Below are 17,641 nucleotides of genomic sequence, written 5' to 3' on the forward strand. Positions count from 1 at the left end.
ATCTGTGCAGGGAAGATAAAGGAAGCCTCCTGAGGAGTTAGTTATGTCACCCAAAGGCCCGGCAAATCCAAGCCGGAGCGAAGTGCGTGCCTCGCCCCAAAAACGAATATATGTAGATGCCGCCTCAATCAGTCGAATGGATCTGAGAGTTCCACCCTTCCGTCACGCGCCGCCGCAGTTTTTAATTTCGCCCTCGTTTGCGCGATTAGCTGGAGGCGAGCGTTGCTCATGCGCCTTATCCCCCTGCCACCCCATCTCAAGGCACCTGTCAGTTTTCTTTCATCTCCAAATGAAAGCAGACGGCCTTGCGGCCGTCACCATTCACACACCGCGGCTTCACATAATGGTGGAATATATGACCGTGTCTGTTATCAAAGAGAAAGCAATGAAACAACAGCCCCCCAACCCCCAGCAGAGGTTAATGACTCAACACAAGATGAATTGGGTTTTGTCTGTCACCTACATACCTTACACCCAAACAACCTTCCAAACTGAACACACACACACACACACACACACACACACACACACACACACACTGTTCTCCTCGAGACCTTGCTCTATTCTTGCCCAGCCCACCCTGGAACATAATAAACTGGCCTGATGGGAGGGACTTCTTATGGGAGGGAGGGATGTCTCATGAACGTCACCACAATTATGTGGCTACACTGTGCTGTCTTGTACCTCCACCCAGGATGCTCCTCCAACGCTGAGGGAAACGGCCACTAATACAGCCAGGAACCCGGTTTCTCTGTACTAGAGTCCTGCTCCCAATCTACCAACAATCCGTCCTGTATGTCCAAATGGGTTCCTAGTCTCTTTTATATTCACATTCACATTCTGAATTTCAATCTACTATAAAACAATTTTCTGTCCCACCAATGTCATTTGCTAAAATTGGCAAAATGATCTCGGTATGGCTGTCACAATTAATTACCTAAAAGCTTAACCAAAACACATGAGGAGATACGGCCTTCACACCAGCATATGTGAAATGTTGCTGACAGGGTCTACAGAGGTGAGCTGGCCGTGCGGGAGGGCTGGCGTGTGGAGGGATTGATGGCGCTAATGGACTCTGTGCGCAGAAGAGCCCCAGGGCAGTGGCACAAAGGAGCCGGCAATGAATGAGGCCACCTGGGAGACGACCTCTCGGGAGGAGGTGGGTCAGCGTTTTCGGTGGCACCGGGCGGGGGTTGGGAGCAGTCGACAAGCGGCGAATTCACTCGGTCGGTGTAGACGCAGGACCTCAGGCCTGCAAGCCGAACAGCAGGTGATGGCTCAGTGACTGCACTTAAGGGAAGCCTGCCATCGGGACCTCGTGGTGCCATTCTGTGGGACCATGTGAGGCCACTGCTGGATCTCATGCTGCCTTCACAGGACCACATGTTGCAGCTCTGGGGGACCATGCACTGCAGCTCTGTGGGACCACCCCCACCCCCCCCCCCCCCCCCCCATGGGGGCAGGTGGACGTGTATCCGGATGCTGTAATCGCTGTAATCCACTGCCACAGCTGAGACTGAATTCGCAGCATGTGCTCCGGAAGCAGGGCTAGCCATGGCACAGGCAAACTCAGCGCCTCAACAGAAAGGCTGCGAGAGACTGGGGGAGGGAATATTCTGATACAGACCTGAACACAATCCAGTGTGACGGAGGGGGTTTCATCTGCTAGAAATAGCTCAGTGTCTCTGATGCGATTATCTTTGTTCTGGAATTTTCTCTCTCTCTCTCTGTCGGCCTGTCTGCGTGTGAGGGTATGGTTTATTTTGTGTTCCTCCCTGTCTTCACTCCCTTTCCTGTCTCGAATATCACCAGAAACCGCTCGGTGTATAGCCATTGTGCTTAGGACACTGAGCCGTGAGGCGTCCACGCTGCCCACGGCCCCCACAGCTGACCATCCATGACAGCGTCTCCGCAGTCTCATCGGCCAAGGCCGTCACGGGGCTTTCGGGTAATTGCGGAGCTAGCCTAACAACCGCTCGGGTCAATCGGCCAGAAGACGGAAACTGCGTGTCATTAAAACCACTCCGGCCAGCTTCCCCCAGCAGTCAAGGTGGAGAAGTGGAGGAGAGCCACGCCCACCACTCCTTGTGCACATGGCCAACAAACGGCCTCGTTCGAACACGCCCTCGCGCAAGCCGCCGGCCCGTGGGCCGGGGCAGAGGTGGGTGATGCTCGTCCTGTATCTCGCGTAAGCACCGTAACATTCCCTCCCCTTCTTCCGTGATCGCTCCAGCCCCAGCAGCTTCCCTCCTTGCCTTTCGCCTTGTGAATATTCATGAATTGCCGTGGCGGCTTGGACAACATAATCATCTGTTAGACGCTGCTGTCAGCACGCGGGGAGTGAAAGCAGTACTTTCCCGACGAGGCAGCCCGATCCGGGCTATTATATGACTGCTCGGTTTACACCTGAGACGCAAAGCAGGAGCCTCCCCCTGACAGCCTGCTCGCTGTGCCCCCAAGCTGCTGTGCCCTGGGGGAGACTCCCAGAGGGGTTTTCCCAGCACGTCTGACAGGATGGACGTGGACTTCAGCGGAGACGTGCTCCACACTTACCCCCCACCACCACCACCACTTCGCTCAGATGGGTTCACCCTCACAGCCTACAAATGTTGCCCAAAAAAAGGCAGGGAATTGCCAGTGTTGCTGCTTTCTTTTTTGGGTACTGTATTAGCCATGAGTGTTGGGACCAGATCCGCATGCCTGTATCCTCTCATGTTGGGAGCATCAGGAGTGCTTGGCTGCCCCCTCTGCAAAGTGCACATGTGCACGGGGCCTGGTGTGTTCTGGCTAGTTGGTCCAGTGAACCGTGAAAAGCTCACCACAATGGTTCATTACTGGCTGCTTTGTCTTCATGGTGGTGGTGGTTGTGAATTTGTCGGGGTGTGTGTGTGTGTGTGTGTGTGTGCAGCATGCTTTTTGATCATGCTAAATGTTTGCGTGTGTGTGAAGTGTGCTCCCTGATTATATAATGTTTGTGTGTGTGTGTGTGTGTGTGTGTTGTCCCTGATGGGGTGGGCTTTGTTGGTTTATAATAAAATCCTTCTTCCTCTGAGGATTAAACATAGTGTGTAATTAAGGCTGGAAGCGGGTAACAGCCGCAACAGAGTCCTTCTCTCCCCAACATCCAGCTCTGCGTTCTGTCCCAGCCTCTCACCAGTAAAAATATGTGTCCCCTTCAGAACAAAGTTCCATTAAACATTCTCATTAAACATGTCCATTAAAAATGTGTCAGCTGTGTAGCTGATATTACGACCCCTTCCCCAGTCGCTATTGTAGCATGCTGAACTCTGCTAATGACTGCACTTTGCATTCCAGTGATTACATTCTTATAACTATATCGCTATACTAGATCAGCGCAAATAATTCTTGATTTTTATACCCCATAGTTCCCCAATGGATTATCCATCCTTTTGCTATTGCAAGTTATAAATACATTAAAGAACACAATGCACAAACCACGTAATGCTCATTTATCCAGCCATTTGCAGCGCAAGATGAATGAATTATACTCAGTAGGACTTTAGTTAAAGAGTCCATTAACACACATCGGACCGAGTGAGAGTTAGAGTGGCATCATGGGAAAGCTGCAGTATTTGGGATTGATAGGAGTGGAACAGGGAGGGGGGTGGAGGTCTGCTTTAGTCTCCCTGTGCTGTTAAGGCTGGTTTTATTTCCTCATCTCTGGAATCAGCAGAGAGAGCTTGGACTGGTCAGCTCAGACTGAGCCTTAATTACAATGGGGCCTACTGAGAACTCCTAATCAAAGACCTTTTAAGATCTTACGCAGGTCTGGGTGTCCCAGTGTATGGGCAGGGAGGGTTGTGTAGGTGAATGTTTACCTCTCATTCTCTTTCTGTCTCTCTCTGTCTTCCTTTCTTTTCCTCCCTCTCTTTCTCTCACTCTCTCTTCCATTCTGTGCCAGTCGTCCCCCTCCCACCCCCCTGCTGATATGAAACAGGATAGTTCCTTGAGTCCAGATTGTAATGGATGACTGGACTAGCACACTGCGTGACATTTTTGTTCAGGTGTGCACACATAACAGCACATGGAGGCCCTCACGCAACCTTTAGTGGCTTGAAAAAAAAGTTTTTTTCTCTCAGCTTCCCTCCGCAGATCCGGCTGGGTCACGAGCCAAATTGTGAGGTCACAGTGAAGACTGGGGAGCTTTTAAGCCCTGCCTTCGCCAGCCATATTTGGGCTCCAAGTCTGGCCTGCTGCACTTCCTGTTGCTTCAGGCTATATGGTTGCCGCTTCCTCATTACCAAGTTTCAGTCATGTGTTTTCTACAATTCTTTTCTAATATTTTATGTTGGCCTCAGACTCTCCGATAATCCACCGGCCGAGTGTTTCCATAATGATAATGCGCTCCGAGTGGTGAATCTCTGCAGTTGTTTTTTAATACCTGCCATGTTGGCAACACTCTCGCCGAAGGTTTCCGGGCCAAGTCACTAATTACTAAAAAAGTGCAGCAGCCTCAGTAAATAGCAGTAAATAGCTGTGAGTGTGTTTATTACTACATAGCATAGTAAATACATCTCTGCTTGTTTTTGCCTTGATTTATGTTGTTGCACTGTTAAAGAAAACTGGACTGACTCCTAGATATGGGCTTTAAACCGTGGTTCCAGAATCTAGCTGCCCGCAATATTCTAGCTCACCAGTAGAGGGGGAGACGCCTGTGTGCTATGAATTTTAGGATGGTTTAAATTCTGCAGGAAATGCATGGGATGTAATTAACATGATGATTTAAAAAAAAAACAAAAAAAAAAACACTGAACAGTCTTAGCAAGCAGCAGTTGCTCACATTTTATGAGAGGTATAGATAGTTATAGAATGGCCCTTTCACTGATTAGTCACCCTCCACGCGGTAAGTGGGTTGAAATATTATTGTGATTCTGAATGTGTTGAAATGATTTCATCCATTCCTTTTCTCCTCAGAGTCCATTTATGGTGTGTGTGTGTGTGTGTGTGTGAAGTGTTTTGGTTTCTGCTTTAGGGGGATATGATCTAATTGGTGCCATAAATACAATTACTTGTTTGTACTACTTGACTTTAATCCTTGATGAACGGCGAGAATGCTGACTGGTATATAGCTACTGGTGTCTCTGGGCCTGGAACTGTGGCTATCTTGGTTCCTAGTTCTGCCCAAGCAACCTTCTCAGGCCTGGAACAGCCTACCCAAATAATACTCCTGGGCCTGGGACAACCTGCCCTGGCCTGTAACAGATAGACAGAGAAAGACTAAGACATTCCTGACTTATTTTTTTAGCCACATTGAATTTCTCTTCTTCACCAAGTGCATATAAACAAAGCAACATGGAGCAGCTAGCCTGGGCCTGGAGGAAGCTGTCTGAGGCTGGAGACTCCTGGCAACGTGTGGCCACCATGATTCTACTTTCCATCAAGGTTACAAATTCCTGTTACACTACACTTATACTGTCATTTTTTTTGGGGGGGGGTTGTTTTTGTTTTCTTGCATTAGTGTAGAAATCATGCTGTATGCAGTCTATTCTATTTTTTTCCTCCTATCAATTTTCTCCAGTATCATCCCTTATGAATAACGCATGGGGCTCTGTTCCTCCCAGTACATAAACCCTCTGCTGCATTAAGACCTGCTCGAGGTTTCAACCTCCTGCGTGCCTACGGTGGACGCGCATCGAGCGCTCTGATCTGGTGAGGCCAACTCGAGTGCACTTTGGATTGCAGTAAGGTGCTGTTAGGCATACGGCATAGCAATGATTGCACTGACGACGGTGTTTCGTTCTCTGGTTCGTGATGAGAGGCAGAAAAAAAAGCTGATTAAAAGGAATCTTGCTACGTGCCGAATTTATTAAAGCAATAGCGATGTATAGTCATTGGCATGTTCGGGGAAAAAATTATCCAATGCATTATATTATATAATACTAATAAAAAAAAATAAACTTTTCGATTTGGTGTCCTCCTTGAGTAGGCAACGTGCGGTTGGTTGGATTCCTACGTAAAGGTACCGCGAAACACTGCGTGCTGTTTTGCAACGAAAGGGTTAGTTCAGCGCGCTGCTTTGACGCCAGAGGGGGACAGAAAGTTTTGCAGTTTGTTGTCTCTTTCGGTTCCTAGTTCTGTGTGCGCTGACATTTCGCCGCATAACGCCGCGATCTCGTCAACGGTTTTCGGTTAGCCTACCGGTTCCCAGTGTCGTGTGGAAGCGACGGGAAAATGGACTACATCTGGTCGTTGACGGGCAACAGTGCGCGAGCTTTCCGATACGCGATTTCTAATAGAATCTGGCCTGCAGCGGCGCGAGATTCCGAACTGTCATTCGAGTCCAGAAGTGCCGAGACACGCGATACAGGTTTGACACTGGCAAAATGTTGTTTATTAGTTTTCATACGTTTATGGCTTGAACTCGAATGGGGCAGGACTAAGGCATTCCAGACGTCTTTTGAAGCACTAAAGTTTTCTTTACCAAGCGTGGAAACGGACAAGGCGACGTGGCTGTACTCCAAAGTGCAAGTGCGAGGGACCAATTGGCGCGTTTGTATGGTATTATTGTAGTATAGTGGGATGTGGGGAAAGTTTGCGGGTAGTCAAAGTCCGTTGACCGACAGCATGGTGGCTGCGTCTGAGCAGTTTTGTGGGGCTGCATGTTGCCTGCTAAAGTACGGCACGAAGGGTTGTATCTATATAGTGTCGTTATACACTACAGTGGTACATTCATGCTACCATACGCACAGGCTGACGGGCCGAGCTTACCATTCTGGAATAACGTCTTAAGATTCCCGAGTGTTACTGTATACCTCCTCCGCCTATGCATTTGTCACTTGATAAGCCCAATGTTTGCATAACAAACGACCACAATGTTGCCACTGGCTTGCTGATTAAACATTTTCTTTGTGACAACGCGTGTTGTAAAAAGCGCTATACATAAATTGCCACTTCACTGTACATGTCCCCGTAACGCTACACGTCAGACCAATGGACATGCAGACTGGCCTAAAGCCATAACTAATTTGATACTTAGAAGCTAAAAGTGCCTCCCAGAAAGAGACACATGCACTTGTAGATGTCTTGGCATGCACTACTGACTGTGGTAACATAGGAATGTAAGTTTGAATGTAAGAATGTAAGTGCATGTGTGATACTTCTGGTCCAAAGTAAGTTGATAAATAAAAAGCCAACAGCAAAGTGGTCCTGTCCCCAAAAGAACAAAATGCAGTTAAACCTAAAAATGGAACTAGGAGCTAAATATCAATGACTGAGCACATGTCTAGTTAACATTCACCTTTGGTGACCAGCACCAGAGAGGATGAATCATGCCAAGGTGCCTTGGCAAATCATATGCAAATCAACTCCGGCACCACTTGCAAGTGCCAGACAGGTCGGTACGTTGTGTAGCGCGATAAGAGTTCAAAGGTTCTCACCAGCCTTCCCTGGCAGTGTGAGGCCTTCTTCTCTCATTCCCAGGAAGCCAGGTCTCTGCCCGCACAGGGCCCCATTCCTGCTAGAACCCACCTGATTCCTGCTTAAAGAGATCGGCCCCGGCCTGGAGACTCTCCAGTGAGAGCGGCCGCAACTGCAAACTCCCGCAGCCTCGACAAGAGCACAGACTCATCTGTTGACGACCGAGTACAATATTTATGTACTGCTGTAAAAAAATCAATTTCAACAAAGCAGGATTTAAAAAAACAAAGCAAAGAATGAGCGGCAGCTCCCTCCTGCTGTGTAGTAATTGGCGATTTTGGAAAGCAGGTTAATTAGACCAAGGAAGAGACGTGTGGCTTTCACTTGCGAGGGAAATGCTTCCAGGAGTCTGGACCAGGAATGCAAGACCCTCACTCATTACAAATGGCTGTGAATGTTAAAAAGGCCTCTATTTTATCACAGACTCGAGCAGCAACCAAGGACACAAATACCATATTTATGGGAAGAAGGTTCTAACAGTGGTGTCACAGAATTGAAAGTAAATATTCTTGGTCTCGACTCGCCCAGAAGATTTAGGATTAATTGGTTTTACTGTTTTTTTTCTGGCATAAATTCCAGCAGTGTAAGGCTCAAAGTTATTTAAAAGTCACAGACAGGGCACAAATGTGCTTGTGCAAATGAGTAAAGCTGTTATCACCATGCTGTTGTGTGGTTAGTGTTGTGTAATGTTGACTGGTGGAATGTCTATGTAAATACTCACACTTTATTGTGCAACTACAGGAAGTGCGTTTTTTTTTAGCACTTAGGATCAGTGAATTTCTCACTTCTTTTGTGTAGAAAATGTAAACATTATCAGATCTTCCCTAGTGGTTGCATACATTGCACTCTATGCCTGCTGGGAAATGAGAATTTAACTGAGGTTCAGCCATTTATTTAAATGCACCTAGGGACATGGAGTGAAGTGAACTGGTTATCTCCTTTAGAGAGGCTGGAAGCAGAAGTGACTGAACAGTTGCCAGCACCTACAATTAGTAGGCATCAGTGAGGGTTGTAGACATGGATGCATGTTGTCCTCATCCCCCCCCGCCCCACACACACACACACACACACACCCTCATCCTCACAGATGAATGAGGTGCACGGGAGTCGTCTATCAGCCTGAATTACAAAAGTTTGGGACTTTAACCTATTCTATCACACACACACACACACACGCATGCAAGATTTTATGCAGATAGTGAAGCAGGTGAACTCAAGAAGGCCCAGCCACCGGCATGTCATTGTCCTCTTGTAGGTCTGGGTTTGTCTCGCTCCTGCAGACTCTCCTACGGATTCTCACAAGACTCTCCTACGGATTTTCACAAGACTCTCCTGTGCGTTAACAGTGTGACCAGACATGCTGGTGTTGCTGATAGCCAGTGGAGACAGTTGGTGTTATGGACAGCACCTTGCTCAAGTCTCACACAAACACCCCTTTTTTCACGTTTTGTCGTGTTACAGTGTGGAGTAAAATTGAACTTAACTGGGTTATTTACAATTTGAATATTTGACAACAGATTTACCTGATGCTTTTATCCAAAGAGACTTAGAATTATGACTGAGTACAACTTCAGGGTTAAGGGCCTTGCTCAGGGGCTCAACAGTGGCAACTTGGCAGCGGTGGGGCTTGAACCAGCAACCTTCTGATTCAAGTACCTTAACCACTGAGCTACCACTGCCCATGGTGATCTCAGGTTGATGAGAACTCTTTTGTTCCCACCATTTCTAGGGAAATTAGTTTCTGGGGAATAGTTGTCCTGTGCAGTTTTTCCATGTCAGACGCGGATCTCTGCAGGTCCTTCAGAGTCAACTACAAGCTTTTTGGTTGCTCCTCTGATTACAACCCTCCTTAATCACAAGACATATAATGGCCTGAGTCATAAATGTGCCATATTCCTTTCATTTAATAATGGTTTTAATAGTATGCCAAAGAATGTTCAAAGTTTTTTTTTTTTATAACCACACCCTGATTAATACTCTTTAACATACATTTGTCTTGGACATATTTCAATAGCTCTATGACATTTGTGTAGGTGTGCTCTCAAACTCTGGTACATTTCAGGACAAGGTGTCAAGGTGTACTTCTATTATGATCATATGACAGCTTATGCAGGAATCAGACTACATGCATTATGAGTGTCAATAACAAGGAACGGGCCTCGTAGTGCAACAAAATCAAAGAACAGCAATAACAGAAAATCTTATATGTCAGAACATTGTGTTTTCTCACTTTTTTTGCGTTTTCTCTCCTACGACGTGTTCCTTGACCAATAGGATACCAGACTGCTGTCTGGCACAAGTATGTAAACACAGTGAAGTGAGAGAGATGCTGTTGATGATTTCAGTTATAGTGATTGTGGAACCACCTGATTTTAAAACATATTTTCCTCTTTATTAATTAGAGTATGCGATTCCCAAAACCCAGTCATTTTTTTCCCTCTGAGGACTTCTGTTTACATATAGCGAACATGGTAGTGACCATCATGAAAGACAAAAATATTATGCAGTCTGCTCCCAACATTAACTTCACACAGTTGTACTCTACCCAACTTATTAGGGGGCTTCTGATGGCAAGTGAATGCACCAGAACTAATTTAACTGTGTTCACAGCAATGCTCATGCTTAGTGAATACTTATGCTTATCAGTTTCTATGGGGTTTATTTTATTTTATTTATTTATTTATTTTTGGTTTTTTTATGTATGGATAAGTTAAATAATTATAATTATTTTGACTTCACACTTCAACAAGTTAATTTCAGTTGCAAGATGTACCACCAAGATATGAAAATGTTCAAGGGGGTGATTACTTATGCAAAGCAATGTCAGTAAAACCATAAACAGTCCCATTTTCTGCTCGCTGTTAGCCAGGTTAGCCTTTAAAAGCAAACCACAGTGAGTGAAACAGAAGCTCGTATGCTTGTAGAGCATGTTGGAGGTAGACTGGGTTTGGCCTGCTTCCACTTCAGGCCCCAGTCATGCAGCACAGCCGATGGTAGTGTTTTCTTCTCACTCGTCTTCTCACTTGTCTGGACTAAATAGCAAAGCGGTGGGTAGGTTGGACACCTTCTGACATGTGACCCCGTGCCCCTGCCCTGATATCCAGCAAACTCCAAACTGGAGTCCTGGAGGTTGTTTGCTGTGTTTGTTCGTGTGTGAGGGTTCGTGTCTGAACCCTCAGCCAGTGGCTTCTCCCGGAGCTGGGTTTGTTTCCCTTCCTTGACTTGTTCATTTCTTCCTTCCACGTGGCCAGATTGATTGGCTCTGTAGATGTTTTTCCCCCTAACGCTGTTAACAGCATCTGCGTGGGGGAGATGAATAATACAATGTGTCAGTGTGGGGGGCGGGGCCCTAACCGTGTGCACCCGTTCAATCATGCAGATATATTTAACCCTGTGCCTTGTGTGGTGTCCGATGTGTCACTGTCACGCATGCTGCTTTTAGCAAGGCATTGGAGGACATGTGCACATCGGCGCCCGCACTGTTGAAGAACTGGAGGAGGATGTGGAAGAGGCAGGACCAGGGGCCTCTGGCGGTTGATGTTCCCCATATGCACAAAGGCTGGTCTTTGACCTTTTGAGAAAACTGCTGCAATGCAAAGGGACAAGTATCAGGGTGCTTTCTTAAAATCAACTCAGCACTTTGGTAATTTCCTGTTGATTTGGGGGCTGTAAGCAGAGCAGCTGGTGTCCCACACCGCGGGGGGGGGGGGTTACAGGCATGTGTCGAGACCAAGCAGCCACTGGCCATAGCCTGATATTCTGGGTCTCTCTCCTGACGTTTTTCCCCTTTCAGACATTCATGGGCACAAAAGGTGAAACTCAGTCCAAGCTCACAGTCTCCTTAGTTTTTTCTTTTTTTCGTGACCGTTAAACGTATCTTGCTGCATTGCACAGTGATGATAGTTTCCAAGCAGCCTGGTTGTGCGTGATGGATGGACATACAGTAGCTGTCGTTATTCTCAGTTTCTAAACCAGGCAGAGCTTGTGCAAAAGCAGCAACCGCCAAGTGGATGGGAGGCTCGGGGTGTGATGAGTCACCCTGGTGCGCATGCTAATGAGAGGCCCAGGCGTGAGGTAACACTCACCGAGTCGCTGACACAATCAGGGCTTGATTAATTGCACTGGGGTGGGTGTTAATGAGGGAGAAAAGCAGGCCCTATCGACCCCAGGTGCTCCTCTACTGCTGCATTTGAACTGCTGTCCCAGCAGAAGTCACACACACACACACAACTGTAGCTACTGCATTCAGGTCCAGGCTTTATGAGTCCTGCGTTTTACATCCAGTCAAGGACTTGAGAGTCCACCCAGGGACTCTCTCCCACATTTACTGTGTCATCTCCCAGAATGAGCAATTAAACAAAGGTGGCTGAATTAAGGCTCTGACACAGTGAGCTATTCTGGCCGGCCAGGGCCAAGCTCTATGCGGTGAGGTTGCACTGCCTGGCCATGATTGACAGCTTTGGGGGTTTGAGCTTTTGGGGTTTCAACATTGGGAGTTCCAGCTTTGCTCGCCTTGCACTTTCTGTCAGGGGTCGCGTAAAGCATCTGCCACACTGTACTGTTTTACGTAGTTCATCGGGGAATGCCCGATGCAGATGAAGATCAAGACTAAGTCCTAGTCTTGCATGGGTAAACTGGAAAACACTGTTTTGGATACACTAGTTTATTCAATATGTTTTCCAGATGTTCCGTGTCAACAATAAAACACAAAAATGATGCATGACTCCTACGTTATGTTCGCCATGGGACAGTCACATTAAACTTTGCCACCAATATGTAGAGAATATGGCAAGAAAAGACAAACCACTTCTTTGTCTGGACAAACTTGAGCAACAAAACATGACATTAAAATACCAGCTGCAGTAAACAGCTTCATAATGAGTTCCACCTTTTTTTTTGTGTTTTCTAAAAGCTGTTTTCCCTTATCCACAACACAACACAAAAGCTTTATTCTCAGACTTATCAACTTAGAATAGCACATTGGATGCGATTCATTTTCAGTGGTTAAAAAAAACAGTTTTGGATGGACAAAATTTATGAAAACAATGTTTTCCAATTTACCTGTGTTAGTGTGGACTAGGCATAAGGAAGATTCAGATGAAGATTACACTACCTGCATTTTCTAAACGATGTTACTTATTTGTCTAGACTCTGAAAAAGATTTCCTGATGTTAACAAGTGTCAAACTTCCTTGCTAGTTGCATGAGACTGGAAATGTGTGGAAATGCTCATTAACCAAGCAGAAGCAACTTGGTTGGGCATGTTAGCACTGTGCAACACAATTACACAAACTGAAAACTTGCCAAAGTCCTAGCAGTGTGAAGATATTCTGGTCTATATTTGAGATTCTGACTGACAATAGATAAAGTGGGGTTAATGTCCATCAGGATACAGCTGTTGGGATTGCACGGAGGAGCACATCTAGAGCACCATTTGACTTTTGGCTTTGATGAGCTTGCCCAGTTAGACTCATTCTGATATTATTTTTAATCATTGAATACCCTTTTACTATACTCTCTTCATTCGGCATTCTTTCAGTGGTACTTAGGGTTGACATATCGTTGTGTGTATCAAAAAGACTTTGTTTCTCTTTTTGGGGCTTCTCAGCAGCATCAAACCTTTATATCCAAGGCCTGTCTGGAGTCGCTCATTGAAGCTGTTCTCAGCGCCGACGCTGGGGTACGCATGCGATGTCCTTTTCTGCACCCTAACACACCTGAGCTCAGCAGCTCAACCTAGGTGAGCCACGGTTGCTGGGGAAAAGCAGGGAAAACCCCAGAAATGTGTAGTCATCCCTACAGTCAGTGGAGCAAATATGTGCATTTTCCCTCAAGGCTACAAAAGACTGCTGAAATGGTGTGACAGTAGAAGTATTTGATTGGCCTTTATTTACTTGTTTCTGTTTGGCTATATTTTGCCGGTAGTGATGCAGGTCTTTAAATGCAATTCACAGATTTTAAAAGATATAAACTATATACTTGAAAGGTGATGGGGTTATTTAATGGTTATTTTATTATTCGTTTTTTTTACTCTGTGTCTAAATAAAGCAACAAGCAGTGGTCGTAGTCTTTGCGGCCCACTTTGACGTCGTTTCTTAAGATGGACCGCCTCCCTCCTCGTTCTCTGCGCGCGTGCGCTCGCCACCTGCTCATTATGTTGGAGCGCTTGCTTCCGCCACCACTCTGAACAGCGAATAAGTGGGCGCACTAAAAATAACGTCCGTTGGGCTATTGCATCTGGCAGGGAAACAAGTTGCCAAAGCGAAATTGCCTGGTTGTTTCTCAATCAGAGAAGCCTTTGTTTGCCTCACACAGGGACACTCCGCTTCTTCCCTGACCCATACAGATAACAATCTTTACTCACTGCAAGTTTGCCTAAGGAAATCCAATACATTTTTTTTTTCCGACAGAGAACAACCATTACCAGGAACCTCCCAACAGCTCTTCCCATGATGATAATTATTTATCTCTTATTTATTTCAAAATATCTTTTAATTTATAGGGTTTAGGGAAGCTTCTTTACCCTTTAGGTACTTCCAAACAGTTCATTCTTTTTTCTGTAACGTATTGGGGGGGGGGGGGGAATTCAGCTTTTTGGCATCTCAACGAAATGATCAAAAATTAATGGGAGAAAAAACGGTTAAGTTCATGGACCGGAAAAAGACAAATACATTTCATGACATTCATTAAATAACACTTAACTAGCTATATAACTAACATAGCCTGCTATGCATAAAGCTGATATCCTACCGTGACGGTCGACGATAAGCACCGAACATCAGGAGCCAGGGATACGCTTCATTCTCCGAGAAGAAACCGCTTGTCTGTTTTGACATGGCTCGCGCAACACCACGCTAACATTAGCTTAGCAAGACGCTGGAGCCTCAAACGACTTGCAAACCATAACAGCGATGTTAAAACCAGGAATATCTGTGTTTATTTTTCATGATATTTGTTTATTTAAATCCGTACAAACAGACTGGGTTGCCCCAGCTAAACCCCAAAATAAACGCGAGCTTCCGACCTTTCCCGCGCTGCTTTAAGAGCCGCGGCCTTCGGACCGAGGCGCAGACAACGAGCCTTTCAAGCAAGAGGGGGCGGTTACCTGCGAGGTACAGGAGCCGTGCTTGTGTGTGTGAGAGAGACAGACTGCGCTGTTTAGCTCCGTGAATGTGGCGCAGACAAGTCTGAGTCGCTTTCATGTCTGCCCAGTAGGCCAAGGCAAATGTTTATCTGTTTATGCTAATTATGTCGCGCCACGCAGTGACTCCGGGCCACGCTCCCGTTAGTGATCTATTCGGGGATTAGGAAGAAGATCTGGTTTCCAGCGAGCTGACCTTCGACCCATACACCACCCCGCTGTGGCAGGCATGGTCTCTGGTGTCTGTTAAAGGGCAAGTGGGGGATGGGGGTGATTGGCGGCTGCCAGAATGTTCCGGTACGGCAGTGCGACCAACTCATTGGCCCGAGCCTGTCTCCCTGTGCCACTAAAACATATTAAATTCATTGTTTTCCCCATGAGGCTGTTTCCACCCCAACATATGAAGAGGTTTATTTCTCTCTCTCACACACACACACACATATTTTGATGAAAGTAAGGATGTTTTTCCAAATAACTTTCTTGCTGTTCTCTCTCTCTCTCTCTCTCTCTCTCTCTCGCTCTCTCTCTCATCTACAGCCTCTTATATGCCTGTTTGTAATCTTTGGGATTCCCAAAGTATAAATGCATAGGTAACCTTTCTTCAACTAGAATTTAATGCCACATAAAACTGTCTAAACCCGCAGGGTCTTCCATATACTGACTTCAGACTACAGACAAATCATGTTTAATGAACGAATTGCTTTTACTTAAAGCTGAGATTACAGAATTAATGTGTCACTAATTGATGTTTAATATAAGAAATCTGCAGCTGTGTGTGGGTTATTAGTAGTTGCCCAGAATGTTCGTGTCTGCTCATCTTTGCTTACGGAGCTGTGATCTGAGAAGAGCAGGTGTCCTGGTTTTGCTTTGTGCCGTCTCCTGGATGGGATGGATCCAGAGTCCCCAGAAATAGCTGGGCCAGTGTATGACTCACGCCTCCCCAGCGGAGCCTTTCTTTTGTTCCCCAAAGTCAAGTGAGAAACCTGTTAGCCCGCGGCCTGCTTCTGCCCCGTGCTGGCAAACCGAGCACGTCAAGTACCTCCTAACACCGTTCAATCAGTCTATGCACACACACACAACCCTTGCAGACATACACACATGCACAAAGCATGTATACGCGCGCGCGCACACACACACACACACACACACACACACACACCTCCACCTAGCAGCTACAGATAACCTCCCCAGTAAGCCCAGTGCTGTGAAGGATTACTCGCGCATGCGTGTGAACGTGTGCGTATGCACGCGCACGCACGCACGTACACACACACACACACACACACACACACACACTTTCAGCTCTGGCCACCCTTCCTGGAGGTCGGGGTGGTCCAAGTCCGCAAGACAGAAGCAGCAGGAGGCATAAGCAAGGTGAAGACGCCTGCTGTTGTCATTGTGGAGAGGGAGGGAGGGAGGGAGGGAGGGAGGTGGAGTGAGAGAGAGAGAGAGAGAGAGAGAGAGAGAGAGAGGATCGCCTCGCCTCGCAGCGCTCTGTGGCTGGCAGGAACCATTCCCCTGCCGCTGACGAATGAGCTGTCTCGCCACGAGGCAGGGAGAGCGGCAGCTTGTGACAAGCTGAGAGGAGAATGAACGTAATGCGCACCTTGCCTCGCCTGCTTACAGATACCGGCCAGAAGAAGACCCCCGACAAGAAGGATGGCCGACGCATGTCCTTCCAGCGCCCCAAAGGGACCATCGAGTATTCCGTAAGTGAAGGTTTCCTTCCTTCCTCCTGCTATTTCTCTGGATGTGAGTCTGTTTTTGTCTGGCTTTTGGCATCGTTGCGGACTCGTGTACTTTTCCTGTAGACGTTGCTGCCACTGAGACGTGTGTGTGTGTGTGTGCGTGTGCGCAAGCGGGACCATTCCTGTGCCTTGTTTATGTGCGGCTGCGGTGTGAAGTGCACCTCCGTCAGCACACGCAAACGCAGCATCTCCTTCCCGGGCTGCGTCCCACACAGCCGCGGGGAGGCAGCCGTTCCCTGCTGTCCCGCGTCGGTCGACCAGCTCAGGGGGGCTTCAGGTCAACGTCGGCCAAGTACAGACAGAGAGAGAGAGAGCACCGTTTGTCAAAGCATATGTGGGTGTGTGTTTGTTTACATAGCCGCTGTCCCGTTTGTGGCACTGTGTGCGGGAGAACGCGATCGCGTCTGCTGCTTCTCGGCATGCGTGCCGTCAGCGCTCACAAACGACCTCCCATCTGCGTTTTGCCTTTCTATCGATTTGGTGTCTGTGTGACGCGAGGGAGTGAATGACAGAAAGAAAGAGAGAGAGAGAGAACAATGGATACTAATGGAGAGAGAGGGAGCCAGAGGAAGAGAGAGAGAGAGAGAGAGAGAGACATAGAAAGGGAGAGACAGCTTTTGAGATGAAAACGAAGCGCAGCGTTCACTTGGCTCTGTGTTCTTGAAATGACCCTCAGATTTCCAGTGGTGAACAGGGGGCGCCAGGCGAGTGCTGCCAGGCTCTGGGAGGCATGGGGGCGGCACCACACTCCACGTCCAGCCTGGGTCCGAGCTCATCCAGGTGTCGCTCCAGCCCCCTGTGGCCCCACCCCTGGCCCCGCCCACCAAAGACCATCACCTGTCTGTGACAGGAACTGAGAGAGAATTCACGGGGGGCCCATTGATGTCTTCGGTGCAGTGTGTAAAGGAGGGGCGAGGAGGAGAGCACAGGGTCTTAGTCAGCTCCCGTTTGGACGTTACGGTTCTGCTCTTATTCTTAAGACCCCCTCTCGTCCTACCACACACTCCCCTTTGGGACACACCCTTGTTAATAGAGTCCTTGATGGTATGGAGGTGGACGACAAGAGAGATGTCAGAGACATGAGCATGTGGTAAGATTTAAGGCGGCCCTGAGTGTTTCCAGTGATTTTTGTGGTCCACCTTAAGTTCAACAAATATCTCATTTTTTCATTAGTTCCATTGTTGATAAGTGTGCTCTTCCATTGCACAGAACACTTTCAAGTCCTGCTCTTTATCAAATAAATGTTTTGTCTTGAGAGGAAGAGGGAGGAAAAAAATGTGAAGAACTCCACCACTGCTTACCATCCACTTAGCCAC

The 17,641-nt window shown here is 47.2% G+C and overlaps 1 protein-coding gene across 7 annotated transcripts in view; it reads left to right on the forward strand.

Annotated features, from left to right (window-relative positions):
• oxr1a (oxidation resistance 1a) overlaps positions 1 to 17,641 on the forward strand; it is a 108,161-nt gene that overhangs the window by 59,861 nt on the left and 30,659 nt on the right. For 5 of the 7 annotated variants that reach the window (XM_027009529.3, XM_035525886.2, XM_081715108.1 and 2 more), the window contains one exon: positions 16,204 to 16,286. In XM_027009529.3, coding sequence (XP_026865330.2) covers positions 16,204 to 16,286 — 83 coding nt within the window. Of the gene's footprint in view, positions 1 to 6,045; positions 6,329 to 15,881; positions 15,952 to 16,203; positions 16,287 to 17,641 lie in introns of those variants that run through there. The other 2 variants (XM_035525885.2, XM_035525887.2) reach the window with 2 other exon arrangements.

The sequence above is a fragment of the Electrophorus electricus genome, chromosome 1 (assembly GCF_041902795.1).
Source record: "Electrophorus electricus isolate QZ-2024a chromosome 1, ASM4190279v1, whole genome shotgun sequence".
Taxonomy (NCBI): domain Eukaryota; kingdom Metazoa; phylum Chordata; class Actinopteri; order Gymnotiformes; family Gymnotidae; genus Electrophorus; species Electrophorus electricus.